Genomic DNA, 16,054 nt, shown 5'->3' on the forward strand with positions numbered 1-16,054 from the left:
AGGTAGTGCCATGCTGAGATACTTCTTGCCCATTTCACACGTAGCAGTTCTGTAAGAAGAAGCAGGAGGCGCATTACTTTCTGAGAGAAGGAGCTTATTGCCACACATGTAGTACTGTACAAGCTGCACTCCTTTCCATGCTGAAGCACATGGAGAAGGGCTCATGGAGCAGGTGTTGCACATCCCAGAGCTGTTGTCTGTCATTACTTCATCAATTATTGGCCTCAGACTAGTTCCCTTGCTCTTGGACAGTGACCCAGACAAAAAAAAAACAGGGAAAAAGAAAAGAGTCTAGCACTAGATATTTTTGTATTAGTTTACCTCTCCCTTCATAACAACACAGTCTTCTTGCTTATGATTTATATGACTTGGTTCTCTCTGCAACCACTTGGCGTATGTCACAGGAGTCCCATCACACCATTCAAAATACATTTGAATCTTGAGGTCATTCAAACCAATCCACAGCACATCAGTAGACTCTAGGAACATAAATGTAGTATTACAATTTTTCCACATTAACAACATTCTTAACTGTCATGTTCGTTTTTGACTGACTAAGAAAATGAGTTTATCATTTTCAGCTTCAAGGCTTTGCTATGTTACTATAATTGCTAGAACTGCAAAATGGATAACTGTTACAGTAGAAATGTAGAAACAAGAAAAACACTTACCATACCCTAGCTGAGACATTGCAAAGCTGTGTTCTTCAATATCATGGATACTTGCTAGATCTCCTTCCTCCTTTCTACAGGAAGATACAGCATCTTTCCATATCTTGGGTTCTCTGTAAATCATATAACAATAACCTGCATAAGACATCCATCCCTTTGGGCACTTAATTGGCCTATAATCATCTGGAAAAAGAAAAGAAATGCAAACAAGTGTTAAAAAGGCCACAGTGAGCAAGACTTGTAATATAAAAGAACATTAGATCTCTTGATAGATCATTAAAAATAATAAATACATGAACATGCCCCAAAAAAGCAGAATACTTGGGGCATTCCTATCAGCAAAGTGCTTTCAGTCTTTGTTAACTCTCTGAAGGCGTATTTTTACATGGAGAAGTTAGTGCACCATAAGCAGCATGTATACTGTTAGGTGCCCTGCACTGCCTACTTTATGGACACTTTTCAGTACACACATAATAGGGTAAGCTACTGCTTGCTAATGGCCATGTACTGTCCCATGGAGATTTTGGGCAGAGTACTGGATGCACAGTAAACTCACATTTGAGCTTAATCCCAATAGCTTACTTGTATAGGTGATCCCTGAGCCTACTACTTTGGTTCTTGTCAGACTACTGCCTTAGAGTTCTGCTAGTGATCTTTTCTTTGTAAAAATCATATTCCGGTTCTTTCCCTGTACAGCCATTGCAAAGGGGTATGAATAAAGGATACCAACCAAAAGGCAGGTACATTCCTCTAGTACACTCTGCACACAATATTATTTAGCATCTAATTATGTCACCAGAGCAGAAGCCCAGGCCCTTTTAGGGCTTTGACCCTCATGGGGCTGTCTTGAAGTGGCCTTTATTGGGACAACATTTAAATGCCTTCCTGATGATAGCTGACAAAACAGGATTCCTCCATGAATGTTTAAAACAGACTAGCACATGCAACAGTTTGGTCTTAGCAATGAACAAAGCAGGAAGTGATCTACATTAGTTTCAAATATTTATAAACACTATCTTTTGCACAGGGCTAGTCAGTCTACTGGTTAAATAAATAGGCTCTATTTTTCAGACCAACTTACTTGTGGGAATAATGAAGGAATCTAAAGATGAGTTTCCCTTTTTGCAGATGTATCCACATTTGTGACCGCATGCTTGGTTTGCCCATTTACCATTCTTAGACTGTAGTGTCGCACAGATTTTTTCTGACTCAGGAGAGGGACTTCCTTGGAGAAAAATACAAAAATAGACAGTGTGTTATTATGGTAAATCTTCATATTGCCCACTGAAGGAATAATCTATTTCTGGGTCTTCTTGACCATATTAATTCAATGTCATATTATTTTTTACTAATTACCATTTTAAGAACAGAGTAGTTGACAATTACTTAGCCAACTGACACCAAGGAGTCTGACTACTGCAAACTATTCACATGCACTTCCCTGGCAAGCCAGTGTTACATACTCCTTTCTGGGCCCATTTCACAGATGAGTCAAGTCTTCTACAGCTCCATCTAGTTGGGTTTGGCCTTTTAGTTCAAATTGCAGCTACTTGTAATTTTACCAGTAGATGTCCTTGGTCTAGTCCCTGGTGAGTCAGTTAATACCTAGTAGAGAACTAGTACAGCATCTTACCACTAGATGGCCAGGAGTAGATAACACTGTTTGCCTTGAGTAAACTGCTATCCCAGGATAAGCTGTAGATACACAACTTCTACTGTAACGTACACTCACGGAAGGATCTCGGGAGTCTGAAAAGTGGGGTGCAGATGGTATGATGCATCATCATATACAACCCAACACACATTTTTTTCCAGGTAAAAAGAAACTAGAAGCTTTAGAAATACACTAGGGGTCTAGGGCTACATTATTGAGTTTAAGAGCGAAGCGAAAACACATATAATTTTATTGGCATATGCACGAATTGGTATAGATTATGTTTAAAAAACCACAACCAACTACTGAGAAATAATAAAAAGATGTTATTTCTTTAGTCCTGGAGTCATTAGAATTAAATGTATAGCTCTTTTATATTCATCAAATAGAATATAGTTTTATCTACAGGACTATTGTATCTTGACAGTGCAATGTTTCACTGAAAGTTAATGTTCACCTGAGTTAATGTTTCCACACCTGAGTTACTGGTTTCAGCTACAGTTATAAACAGTCTGCAGGGCTGTGAAATAAGGAGCTACATTATCAGAAACAGCTGACAGACAGCTGTATTGCAGAAGAGAGGTTACTTTGGTTTATGGAATACAAGACTTTTAAATTAGGAGAGAGGGTCACTAATACCTGTGGAATGAAGAGTTCAGAAGAAGCAGTTAGATTATAATTAGCCATGAAGTTAATTGACTTCTTCACTGCTGCCTGAATAGAAATGCTGCTGTTGCTGACAGTTGGTTTTAAACTTGGGTAGAGCAGAAATCAAAGAAGAGTGAAACTGCACCATTGCACTTCCCCTAGCTCCATCCTTGCTTAAAGTGGTTTAGTTTTACCCTTAATTTTATATTAAGTTATACAAGTATTCAGATTCATATAAGGTATCCTGAGGTGTAGCTGTATGTCATATATCTGCTTCTTTTATATCTGTGTGAAGGCCAATTGCATTGAAGGAAAGGTGTTGTGTAATTACGTTCTTGTATATTCATGTTTTGTCTGAAGAAAGTATTTCAGTTTATGAAGAATCAGTTAATTGAAACAGAAGCATTTTCAATTAATAAATACATTTGTTTCTGTAAAACTCTGTTTGGGGAGTCAAAAGGAAAAAGGAAACTAAAAGATCAATGAAAACAAAAATAAGCATTGTTACCATCTTCCTGAGGACAGATAGTCAGTTGTGTTAGTCTGAAGTCAAGCAGAAGGCAAGGTAGAAGTGCAACTGAATCAGAAATGAATAAGCTTTTGTGAGCCACAGCTTATTTCATTAGATGCATAAGCCAGCCTAAGTTACAGCTCCTTTAAAGCACTATGGAAATATTTATACCTGTTCTATTTATAGCTACTTCTCTCTCATTACAATACATATTTAACAGTGGGATTTTATCATCTTGTTCAGCATTTACTTTTAGACATGTGAAAAAATATACCTGTCTGTTTTTTGGGGGGTATTTATGTCTTTGGATTTTAAACCTGTAAGCACCTGCTTCCAGAGCCGATAACCAAATTAATTGCTATGAAAATTATGATAATGTCATATACATAGGATTATGAATCTAGTGTCAGGGTAGAGGAGGGGGAAATTACCATGAACCTATAAAGGCCATTCTGCAGCATACTGTTAATAACTAAAACAATTCTAAGAAAAAAATAAATGCAGAAACATATGGTATATAGCATTGTTTCTAAAAACAAGGTATTTCATTTTTAAATTAATTTTCAATGTGAATTAATAGTGTGAATGCCAAGAAAATCTCAAATGAAATAATAAATGGAAAATAAAAATGCCAATCTTTTAGGTTTCTTGGGTTTGGAATATTTTTTTTCCTTCCCAATTTTGAAATTTCAAATTAAGAATACATTCTTCTCACAGTAGGTCTCCAGTCTAATATTGTACTTTCCCTGTAGTCTTATTTACTGTGGTGAAAATTCTGTGAAATAAAGAAAGCAGATATAGAAGCTTATGTCCTCTAGCCATGAAAACAATAGTACACCTGGGACTTAGATCATTAAACAGATGTAAACCTACCTGGAGCCCAGTTTAAATATCTGAATGGATCCCCGCCAATCCATTGCCATCCACTGTCATCATTCACACTGTTAAGTCCAATCCAGATTTCAGTATTCATCTTGCTAACCAGCCCTAAATAACCAAAAGAAATAAAAAGACAACATATTAGATGGACTTGATTTTGAAGTTACTAAACAAAGTATAAAATAAAACTAAGTTTAAAAAGTACCCATCCTGGACAAAACAGATCTACAAAGTCATCTAGTAATTGCAGGTAGGGATATTGCAATAGCTATTTTTTTCGTGTGGGATAAAATTGTCATTTGAAGACACATTTTGTTGGAAAAATGACACTTTTTTGCAACTTGCATTTTCAGAAATTGCCCTTAACATACATGCATGTTGATGTGAAAGCCTTTGAAATTGTCCTGAGCTACACTCAGTAGGTTTCTTTATTCTTTTACCTGCTACATATGTTTGTTCATGCAACTCTGTGATACTTAATAATTCTGCATTCTGCTGCTGACAGCTTTTCCTTGCCTGGTGCCATGTTAGAGCTGACTCGGAGTTTATCTGATAGTGGATGCCTGTCAAAGAGTTGGTAACCCAAAAAAAGTCCGCAGTGGTGTCTGTAAAGCATGATAAAATATTAACATTAACTGAGAACATAATCATGCCTGCCAACATTTGAAAACAAAATCCCAGTATGGTCTAAATCACATGTATTTGCATACACGGATTCCACAGACTCTTTGTTCCCCTTTACATACACTCCATACATTCAGTAGATAATGCAAAGCTCAACATCCTGCACCTCTCCCAGTTCATTCTACAATTGCCTGCTCTCTGATTCCTCCCGTCTCTGCAGCCTGCCCACAAATTCCAAACATATCGAATCTCTCGTTCTGCTCATCCAGGCCCTCATTCCTCCTTTATTCTTTCCCAGACCTGCAACTCCTACAGGCTTTATTTGTAGATAAGAGACTTTCAGACCATCTCCTATCACTGTGAAAGGAAATCTCAGCTGATTGCCTGCTTTCTTCTGCTTCCTGGGAAGGGCAGCAAATCAGAGATGCTGCACAGGCAGATAGAAAAGCCTACTATCCCATCCTTTGTAACAGTCCCCAAGAGTTACATTGCCACCTGCCTCTCCTCGCCAAGCAGAGATTGCCCATGAATTAGATATTGTGTATGGGCATAAATGCTTTTCTGGATTGTGTCCCTTGCTTTAAAATATCATGTAGTTGTCTGTTACCTTTTTCTGGGCAATATCCGTATAAAGAGTCCTCATCAAAGTTTGCAGATGTTGCACACAATGAGAAAAACTCAGAGCCATCCTTTATGCATGTGGCATACAACTTATTCTTGTACTTAAAAGGGAATACACAGGGTGCCCCAAAGGAATTTCCTAGTAATGTAAATATGTCTATGGAAAGAAGTGGAGAAAGAGCAAAATGTTTCTTTGAAAGCACTGTTCACCAAAATGTTCGACCATAAGCAACATTCCCTGGAAATGTAGTTAAGCTAGAGTTGAGGCTACAAGTACATATAATAATATTGAAAAGTCTTATAAGAATAATGGCATTATCAAGGAGATTTTGTAGGAGGTAAGGAAATGAAAAATTAGCTTCCCCAAACAAATTTAATCTGTCCATCAAAGTATTCACAGCCTATCATATTTCTGGCTGTTTCTTCTTTCGTCTAGACCTGTAATTTGTGCTGAGATATAGAGTGGTGCCAAAGCTCCATCCATTTTTGCCCTCTTGTTGGAGGGAGGAGAGGGGTGGAGAAAAGAGGAATAAAGAGACAACTGGACAGGCCCAAAATCTAAGTAGCCTAAAGGGAATTGGAGCAAGGGATAGCCTTGTATCTCTCCTTACTCTTTTTGATTTAATTATAATCTAGCTGTTTAAATACCATTAATATTTACCATTATTTGTAATGTTGCTTAAAATTAAGGTTAAGTCCAGGCATTCAAAAAACCTGAGGCACAAGTGCTCTAAGTATCATGCTTTACTCAAAAGCATGATACTGCTTTTGAGTAGCATTCTTAGTGCCTTAAAGCAGTGAGGGAGTGAACAGACACAGTGTAGTTTGCCGGGGGGGCACAGAAGTGGCCTGCACTGGCCAAGGCCTCCCAGGAGGCTGTCAGAGTAGCCCCTCCCCCCAGCCCCAGCCCCCCACAAGCTTGTAACTGCCAGCAGCAGCTGGGGTGGAAGAGAGGGGAGGAGGGAAAGGGGGAAAGGGAACCTTGCTACCATTTGAGTCTTCGTGCAGGGTGCAGGGCAGAGCAGAGTTGGGGGCTCCATTCCCTTGCCCTGGTCTCCTGACAGCTGCAGCTCAAACTGTACATGGCTTTTTGCAGTGCCAGAAACTAGGCACTGGGAGGTGAGGAAACAGATTCCCCCTGCCATGCACACCCAGCCCAGCTACCCCAAGGCCCAAGGCTGCAAGCTCTGGGGCCCACATGGCAGGGAAGCTTTGTTTCTCTACTCCCTGGCCCCAGCCGTGCAGGGAGGAGACAGATGCTTATCCGTCTCCTCTTTGTGACAACCCAGGGGTGGGGCTGGTCCTGTGCAGGTGAGCATTGGGTGAGGCTAGCACACAGCCCTTTGTAGGACCCTGAGATGCTGCAGCACTCTGATCTAACTTGAGTCATGATGGTACCTTGTACCGATGCTCAATGAAGCACTCTAATCAAAAGCGCTTTAGTCTGTTAGCACATCCATTCACCATTTGTAAAGCGTTCTATGTGCAGTGAATATCTGTTCAGTTATGGCTGTAGAGCGCTTTCTGTGCACTTCAGACGCTATTTCAGGTATAACATTAACTCTGACTTCCCTGGCTTCTAATGGTTGGGGTTTTTTGGTAATTATAACCTTCCTTAAATAATCTTCTTGTTACATTAATGACATGAATCTTCAAACTTAACTCCAAGCTTATAATAATATTATGCCTAGAAAAAATAGAGGAAGGAGTAAAAGGAACAACAGGGAGAGCCATCAGTTTGTTAATGCCCTCTCTTGCTCTTTATAGGTTACTATAATGCCAAATGTAACAGGTAAATCCTCTCCTTCCAGAACAACTTATTTTTGCTCATGACATTTCAAAAGGTATTTCTTTCTACAGTAAAGTTTCAGTGTATGTGATTTTTTTTAAATTATGATTTTGATAAAAATCATTCCACTTGTTCTTTAAATGTGCTCTCTCCATCTATAGGCATGTGACTGAACTGGGATCATAGATTGAACCATTGTTTCTTTTGTTTTTGTATATCTGTGCCTGATATACACAGCTAAACACAAGTATATTTTTCTATAAACAGCGGCCAAATATGCTAAGTTATATCAACCTTAAGTTACTTAAATACAATATAATACCACATTTTTTCGCTAAGTATTGGATTTACACTAGCATGAATACACAGCTATTTGTTAAGTTGATGTAGAAGTCAAATAATCATTCCCTGTACTGAAAGGAACTCACCATGTGAAACAATTGCAAATGAAGTGCACAGGACAAATGAGGTACACTCGTAAATTCAAAACAAAACAGTCAGGTTTCAGAATTTTACCTTCATAGTGCTGAGAACACAAACTGTCAGTGGTTCCATAGATTTTCCACATACTCCCAATGCCCGATTCTTTGGATAACCTAATTCTTGCTTCTTTTCCTTTGCCATAGTTGAAGAATAATTCTTCTCCATGGATTGCAAGGCGGCTCTCATTTCTGCAGTTCCACTGTTGAAGTTCATTTGTCTTGTTACAATGATCCAGAGTGACCATAACTTGGTTTTTCTTGGAAGGCACTGCCACACATAATTTTGATTTCATATTCAGAAGCTGGTGATCAGAGATCCATCTGAATTTTTGTAACTCATTGTTCTGATTGCAAATAGTAGTTATAAGTGAGTTACCATTTTGAGCTTGAACACAGAGCTTATTGTCTTCATTGTGTATTAAAAATACTTCACTATCTGCAAAACAAAATAAGAAACATATTATAATTATACATATTATATGCATTATATATTATATAATAGAATATATAAGGTATATAATGTTATATAATAACATTAACTATATAAAAGGAGGATTGTAGGTAAGCTGAGTATCTGACACAGGGAGAAGGATGGAGCAGATGGTATGGTGCATCGTCAGAAAAACCACATTTTTCTCCAGGTAAAAAAAAAAAAAAAAATGAACTTTACTAATCTGCTATGAGTCTAGGACCAGCGTTCCCTCTAAGAGGAGTGGTGTGCGTGGCCAGGCAGGCGCGCTCATGCTGTGCTGCCAGACACGCCTGTGCAGCCAAGTGCGTGATCACGCAGCTTAAACGAAACGCTGCCTAGGACTGTATTATTCAGTTTGAGATCAAAACAAACAACTTTTTTGAAACATGCATGAATTTATCAATATATTATGTCCAAGAAACATAACACACTAGGCCAAAACAATCAAAGGATATTGTTTCTCCTGTAGTCATTAGAATTAAATATACATCTCTTTTTTAGGTTTATAAAACAAAATCTAGCCTCCTTAAGCACCTTGACAGTGCATCCAGTACTTCACTGAAAGTTATTTCCACATCAGAGTTAATGTTAACTCAATTAACCATTTCTACTCTTGAGTTAATATTTTTAAGCTAGAGTTAAAAATACTCTTCAGGACTATGAAATAGGAGCTACATTATAAGGAGCAGCTAACAAACAGCAGAATTCCTGAAAGAGGATAGTTTGATAATGGAACATTGAGACCATTAAATTCAGAGAGAGAACCATTGACATCTGTGAAATTAAGTGTTAGAAGAAATGGAGTAAATTATAATGAGCCACAAAGACAATCAAGTCCCTGTCATGCCTGAATAGAACTACTGCTAATACTAGGCAGGTGGTTTTAAAGGAAGGTGAAACTGAGCCACTGAGCCACTGCTCCCCTGGCTCTTCCCCTATTTATTTGCATAGCTCTAAATGTAAACATTCCTGGAGCATGACCCATAACTTCTAACATATAGGGACACTTTTGTGCATACTATTCAAACTTATCAAATAGAAGTAATAATTACATACTGTGCGTGCACATGTGTGTATGGAATAGCAATACAAGAAACTCAATGTAAGGAAAAAGAATGTGTGTGTGTCTGTACTAGTAACGTCAGTAATACAAAATTACAGACAGGGATGGAGCAGGAATTCAGGTGGTTCATGCAACTTGAAAGCTAACCTAGGATTAAAGGAGTCTAATGAGAGATTGTCAGTCACTGAATGGTTTTTGAGACAATGGAGAGTTCCCATTGGGCTGAATGTGAAGCAAACATCAGCTCTGAGCTCTTACAAGAAAACTGAATGTCTTTGTTTACCAAGAGTTTCTCTCCTGCTTCCCCAGTACATGACAGAAGCTGCATCCAACTCATTCTTCTGCCCCATTGGTACTTTGCTTCCATACAGAATAGATTATTTGGTCAGAACCCTCAGGGGAAGGTGGGATATTAAACGTAACCAGTTCTCATGACCATTAAGGGCTGGTTTGACTGTCAGCTAGGAAGTAGAGGAGAACTGCAGCACACAATCCACACTGCCCTAATCACTCTCTGAACATGGCTCAGCAGTACCATGGCTGGAAGAGGATCATTTGAGTCAACTCTGTGTCATCTTCTGCTTCCTGTTAGATCACAAAGCTTTTGTATTACCCAGCTGGTGGACTGGTGAAAGTGACCGTTGAATGGCCCCCCAAATCTTCTCTGGGTCCTCTACTTATGTTGAGCTTCTCTTTACACATCTCTTCTCCTCAATTCCAGGGGATGAGAAAAGATTAAAAGGGAATTGCTGTCAGTGCAGTGTATTTCCCTCTCCTCCTAGCAGGGAAGGAAGCAGAGCTAGCCACAAGCAAGCATCATGCATCTGTGCAGTGGGTGACATCGGAAATTTTAATATGGTAGGAATTGCAAGGGTCATTTTGGAATTTATTAAGTTTTCTTGACATACAATTAACTCCCATGGTTAGAAGTTAGTTGTGGCACACTTCCCTGAAAGGCTTAATGAACTCGTTGTGCAGTCAGCACACAATCCTGCAATATGCCCCTTGGGCCAATACTTTGGACAGAAGCACTACTCTCTAGGACCTCTCCCAATGAAAGGAGTCCTGTCCTCCAAACTTTAATCCACCCCCATTAGTGGCTGTGTGTTTAGCAACAGCCCCTCGAGTGCTATAGTATCAAAGACTTCTAAAATAAATCAGCTTGGAAACTCTAACCCAAGAATTTGACCAAATGCACCATTTTATTTTATACCCTAAACTAAACCCTGATGATTGCCTGTAAACAAGAAAGTAGGGCTCCAAATATCACCAAAGTTGAGTAAACTTGTTTTAGATGAGGGTAAATTGAGAGAGAAAGACTTAACTAATCTGCCTTGGTGCCAATGAAAATGTTAAGTTCACTAAAGTATGTGCAAAAAGAATCCATTTACATTTGCATTTTCTCGGAAAAGACCAGACAGAGACTTACCTGGCAGTTGAAGAGATGTACTTATGAAGGAAATAAAAATAAGGAACAGATAGACAGCCATTATAAATGTTTCATTCCTTTTTTTCCCCTTTGCTTCAGAAGAATGGAGAACAGTAGTTAGTTTCTTTCAAGAAGCCCTTTCAAAAAGCCCTTTGTGCAATGAGCCAAATTAGCAAGCCCTCCTCAGTTATGAAGATTTAATAGGTATAGGAAGTTCTGGGCTTTAAATAAGGAACTGTATCTTGTCACATGAGTCATTTTGAAAGAGTACATTTAAGTGGATTAACTTTGCTGTTCTAAGCTAATTTCTGTGAAGAAGTCCCATCTTTTAGAGAAAAGACAGTGAGGAACTAAATATAACATTTCAACAGAGCTCGGAAACAGGTTTTGACACAGAAGGATCATCGTTGTTAGGATTACCGTATCAATCAGTATTCCAGAAAGCATAGATCCTTATAAATATAAGGAAAGAAAGAACCATGTGTGCTAAAGATGAGGCTGTAAATGCAAATGATTAGTTTAAAAGAGAAGGACTAGTGGAAAAGGAAATGGAAATCAAAGTTCAAGTCAATATGACCCTGGACATAGCAACCCCTCAGATTCATATAGGCATAGGGGTTGCCTATGTAGGCACAGGGGGCAGAGGCGGGAGCCGGCCCTGGGGCCTGGCCCATGCTGACAGAAGAAGGCGCAGCATGTGGTTCCTGTGTGTTGCGCCGGGTCCTGCCGTGGCTGGGCCCTTCCCATAGCTGCAGGACCTGGCCCGGCATGTGGGGACCGTGCAGAGCCGAGCCAGGTCCTGCTGGCCTTGGGGCTGCTCCTACTGCCTGGCTGCCAGGGATTTGTTTGAGGCGGGGCAACAGGCACGTGCATGCTCATCTGGATGTGCCCAGTGAATCTTCCCTAAAAAATCTCTTGGACAGATTTTCTGAATCATGCAAAAGCTTCAGGAGATAATTAGTCTCAAGATGGCTGGGATCATGTACCGAGGGATGAAAGAACCAATATCTGACATCACTCTAGAGCAGGGCTATCCCTACGGTATGGCAAATCATGATGACTGCACCAGGCCCTGTGCTTTGAGGGGCCCTGCAGAGCTGGGTGAAGCAGCCACAGTCCCTCCTGCAGGTGCTGGTGACTACACCCTGCACCATGGAAGAAGCACAGAGACCACCTCCCAGGCATGGGGGAGACCCTAGCCTGTGCCCTGCCTTTGTGGGGAGTCCCGTGGGCCCTGTGCAGTGTTAAGGGGGCCCTACACAGGCTGATTTACCTGATGCCCTGCAGGCCCCAAAGGTCATCCCTGCTCTAGAGGATAAATCTGTTGGTGTTGCTGACAGTTTTTGCTACTGGAGTCTACAGTCAGCAGAAATCTTGACCATCAGACTGAACTGGCTAACAGAATCAGAAAACCAGCTAAGAATTTTGGGCTATTACAAAAAAGTGCATGGAATAGTAGCAAACTATCAGCTAAGGTAAAGATGTGAATCTATGAGACATGTACTGTTATCCCTGCTTTATGGTTCAGAAACATGGCCCACATATACTAGGCATATCAAGATACTGAACAGCTTTCACTTGAGCTGTCTGCGTAAGATGTGGAGGGTAAAGTAGCAAGACAGAATACCAAACACAGAGGTACGGGAGTACACAGTTCTGACACACTTAGAAACCATTATCCAGAAGAAAAGGTTGTGATGCATCAGTCATGTTAGAAGAATGGGAGAAGAATATTTTGTATAGTGAGATTCAAGACAGCTCTAGAAAGCAGTGCAATGTGTGTAAAAACTATATGAAATCCTTCAGCAGCAATGTAGAAACTGGGAGAAGCATGGAGAAACCCCCCCAATCTGGGGGGAATATCTGGCACTGGGTGCAGTTCAACATGAAGTGGCTTTGATCCAGAGGATGGAAGCAAAGTGAAAAAAGAAGAAAGCAACACGATGTAAATTTGTTGGACTCCAACTTAGACAACATATGGATCTGTGAAACTTGTAACAAGACATGTCACTCTTGTCAGCCACAAAGGGATTAATCAGGCAGCTTAATAGAATTCATATGTGTACACCATAATCCAGAGGTTCCACAGTTGTCTACCTAATGGTGCCAAGCTTGATCCATTTGGGAGAAGGTCATGTGTATCAAGGACATCTTTTGTTTTTCTCAATGAAAATTCACCCTGGTCTAGCCAAATAATAAACTATACTTAGTAGTGAACTCTCAGTGCTTCACAACTGAAGTCCCCCAAGATAGTTTGCAGTAAGTATGCCACCTGCAAGTGCAAAGTGGAACATTATCAGAAATCTGTTACTAATGCAAACCAGCATGGCACTGAGCTCCATAGTTGAGTTTAGGGAGCCTGTATCTTTAGCATGGACTAAAATGCAGAGAGGACAAGAAGTAGACCTAGTGCAGGGGACTAGAATGGGATAAGAAGTTGGGGAAGTAGTACAAAGAGTGGAATTGTAAGGCAAGCAGGGAGACAAAGGAAATCAAGACTGGTAAGTACGGGAGAGAAAGTCTTGTGTTGGCTGGGCCGGATGATTGGAAACTAGGGGTGGTGAGAAAAGACTAGATTTGGCTGGACAAAGAAAAGAGGAAACAGGAAAGATCTAGCTGGAAAAGTAGTATGTGATCATGCAATTAAAGACTATTATTATGCACAAATACAAGACAAACAAATTAATACTGAACTTGCTGGCATTGTAGCACTCGTCCTTAATTTTTTTGGGGGGTGGGGTGGGAAGGAGGGGTGAATATTATGTGAAATTTAATTTTGATTCTGTGAAATCCACCAGCTCTTATACTAGCTTCAAGCACAAGCCCTGATGCTCTGTTTTTAGAACAGGGGCAAAGCCATCAGAAAGTACACCATGGGTAGGTGGAAAGCAAGACAGGGAGGAAATGGGAAAACTTGAGGTTGAGGGAGCATAGCACCTAAACAATTGCTCCCATTCCTGGTAGCTCCTATTCCAAAGTCTCCTACCATCTCCAGAATACCAGAAATTAATAGAAGGGGGCTCATGGTGATGGAACATACATCAGCCTAGTTGAGAAAGAGAAACTGAATTTATTCAGAAAAGAGTTAGTTTTAGGGCAATTACTTGTTAATTGTAATGTAAAAAGAAAGGCTCATGACACAAAAAATGGAAATATTAGGCTGTGACTCATGCCAGGACCTACACTAGATTTTGCCAGAACAAACCCACTATTAGGAAGTGAGAAAGCAGGGAATTGGCAAAGGTGCAGCCTAAGTTTCTCTTCCATTATGAAAGGAAGGTTGTGAAAGCTTGAATTACAGATAAGACAATCATGAAAAACTGTCATCCTTGACTGTGAGGAACTGCCAAAGAAAAGCTTGAATCCAGTTGGAAAGAGGGGCCAATGAAGGTTGTGATGACTCAGTATGTTCCTTCAGCCATCTGCCTATAGTCACAAATTCTTTATATTCTCAGTACTCTGTTTCATCACCTTTCCTCTAAAAACTGAATACATCTGGAGAAAAAGAGGAAATGAGAATTAAATATAGATTATTAAGAAGTGTGGCAACATGTTAGTATAGGAACACTTACATGCAGTTGCAAGTTGTTACAACAGCTTCCACAAAATAAGTTGATGATAGTGCCAGATCAGGTTCTAGGAGAAAACTTCCTACACAAAGGCCTGAACAGCATTATTAACACCGTTGTTCATAGCTCTGAAGAGCAGAGGGACTTTATGATCATCTAGTATAACCTCTTCCCAGTCATCAGATTTCAGCCTGTATCTCCTGTGGCAAACTTAACAGCTTGTGACTGAACAGAGCGTGTTTTATAAAAAAAAGATACACTTAAAATCTCAGCCAAAACACCCTGCACTTGGAAAGCTTTATCCCTTTAGATGACGCATTCAAGACAGGGTCAAAATGCATTGACAGAGCAATTTAAGGTGGTTTACATTGTTGCATTACATACTGGATGAGTTCTCTATGAAAGCTGAGAACCTCTCTCTACCTGAACAGTTTAATCCAGCTTTTTTCACAATCACTAACCCAGAAAGATGATGTTGAAACTGAGTGGAGTGCCTTCTCCAGTAGGAACTCTATGTGGAATGTTTATAAAGTCAAAGTTAAGAACACTATTTTCCCCCTCTGATTGTATTAACCTACCCATATCACTAAGGACTAAGACAAACAATTCTAATGAATCCAGGGGACTATTGAAATGAACTATTTGTATTCGATTAAAACCCATGAAGTTGCTTCTCTGGCCTTGTCTTCACTAGGCTGCTTCTGGGCCAGAATTTCTAGGTGCAGACAGAAACCACCACAGGGAAACCACTGGAGAGCATGACACTCAGCAAGCTGTCAGAAGGTACAGGCAAGACTACACATGTCTTCTGTGTACTTCTGGCTGGCAACAAAAGCCGTCTTTCATGCAGACAAGCCATGTTACTCTGGCAGCAGAAAGAATGGACCCTGGTGCCCCAGAAGTGCTGACAGTAAGGACCTACTCAAAGTTTTGCTGGTAGTGTAGACATGTATCTAATCCAGTTATTTCATTTTTTTCATTGAGTGATATTTTTTTCCAGCAAGAACGTTTCTGAAAATCTGAAGTTTCAGACACCTTAAGGTTCACATAGGCATTCAATCTGCAATTTTATGTTTGTTATCCAGTCAGGAAACAAAAATAATAGCGTGAATTTAAGGCAACCAATCACAGTGGAAATGACAGATACTAACCTGAAGGAATAAGTTCAATCTATAGCAGGGATGGACAAGATCCAGCCCACAACAGGTTTCTCTGCTCAACCTGGCCCAGGCACAGGGAGCACTCTGGGCTACACGGCTGATCCCACTGCCCCCAGTGGGGGCACCCAGACTTAACTTCCTGCCAGCCACGCTGGCAGTGGCTCCTGACTGCTGCCGCCAGTGTCACTACCACCACTGGACCCAGCCCCACTGCCTGGGCACCTCAGCCCATGCACCTCATACCCACCGCTGGAGGTGCTGGACAGAACGGGTGGGCAGGGTCTCTATGGTGACAAGGCCAGAATGCACTCAATGGGGCAGATGGGATGGGGCTGCAAGTGGGTGGGGAGTGTCATCCAGGAGCGGGATGGGCAGTGACAGCATGGGTCCGTGCAATGGGCACCAGTTCCATGAGCAGGGATGTGCAAGAAGAGGATCATCGTACAGCCTCTCCCCCCCCCCCCCCCCCCCCCCCCCCCCCC

The 16,054-nt window shown here is 40.6% G+C and overlaps 1 protein-coding gene across 1 annotated transcript in view; it reads right to left on the minus strand.

The window, feature by feature from the left end:
- LOC109291350 (macrophage mannose receptor 1-like) overlaps positions 1-11,029 on the minus strand; it is a 77,734-nt gene extending 66,705 nt beyond the window's left edge. The window contains exons 1-8 of the mRNA XM_019508331.1: positions 10,844-11,029; positions 7,914-8,315; positions 5,595-5,765; positions 4,804-4,968; positions 4,358-4,471; positions 1,753-1,896; positions 672-854; positions 322-479 (exon numbers count right to left, since the gene is read on the minus strand). Of these exons, the coding sequence (XP_019363876.1) occupies positions 322-479; positions 672-854; positions 1,753-1,896; positions 4,358-4,471; positions 4,804-4,968; positions 5,595-5,765; positions 7,914-8,315; positions 10,844-10,904 (1,398 nt within the window). The 5' untranslated portion in view covers positions 10,905-11,029. The remainder of the gene's footprint in view (positions 1-321; positions 480-671; positions 855-1,752; positions 1,897-4,357; positions 4,472-4,803; positions 4,969-5,594; positions 5,766-7,913; positions 8,316-10,843) is intronic.
- Between the last annotated feature and the right edge of the window lie 5,025 nt (positions 11,030-16,054).

The sequence above is a fragment of the Gavialis gangeticus genome, unplaced genomic scaffold (assembly GCF_001723915.1).
Source record: "Gavialis gangeticus isolate Ggan-Ray unplaced genomic scaffold, GavGan_comp1, whole genome shotgun sequence".
NCBI lineage: Eukaryota > Metazoa > Chordata > Crocodylia > Gavialidae > Gavialis > Gavialis gangeticus.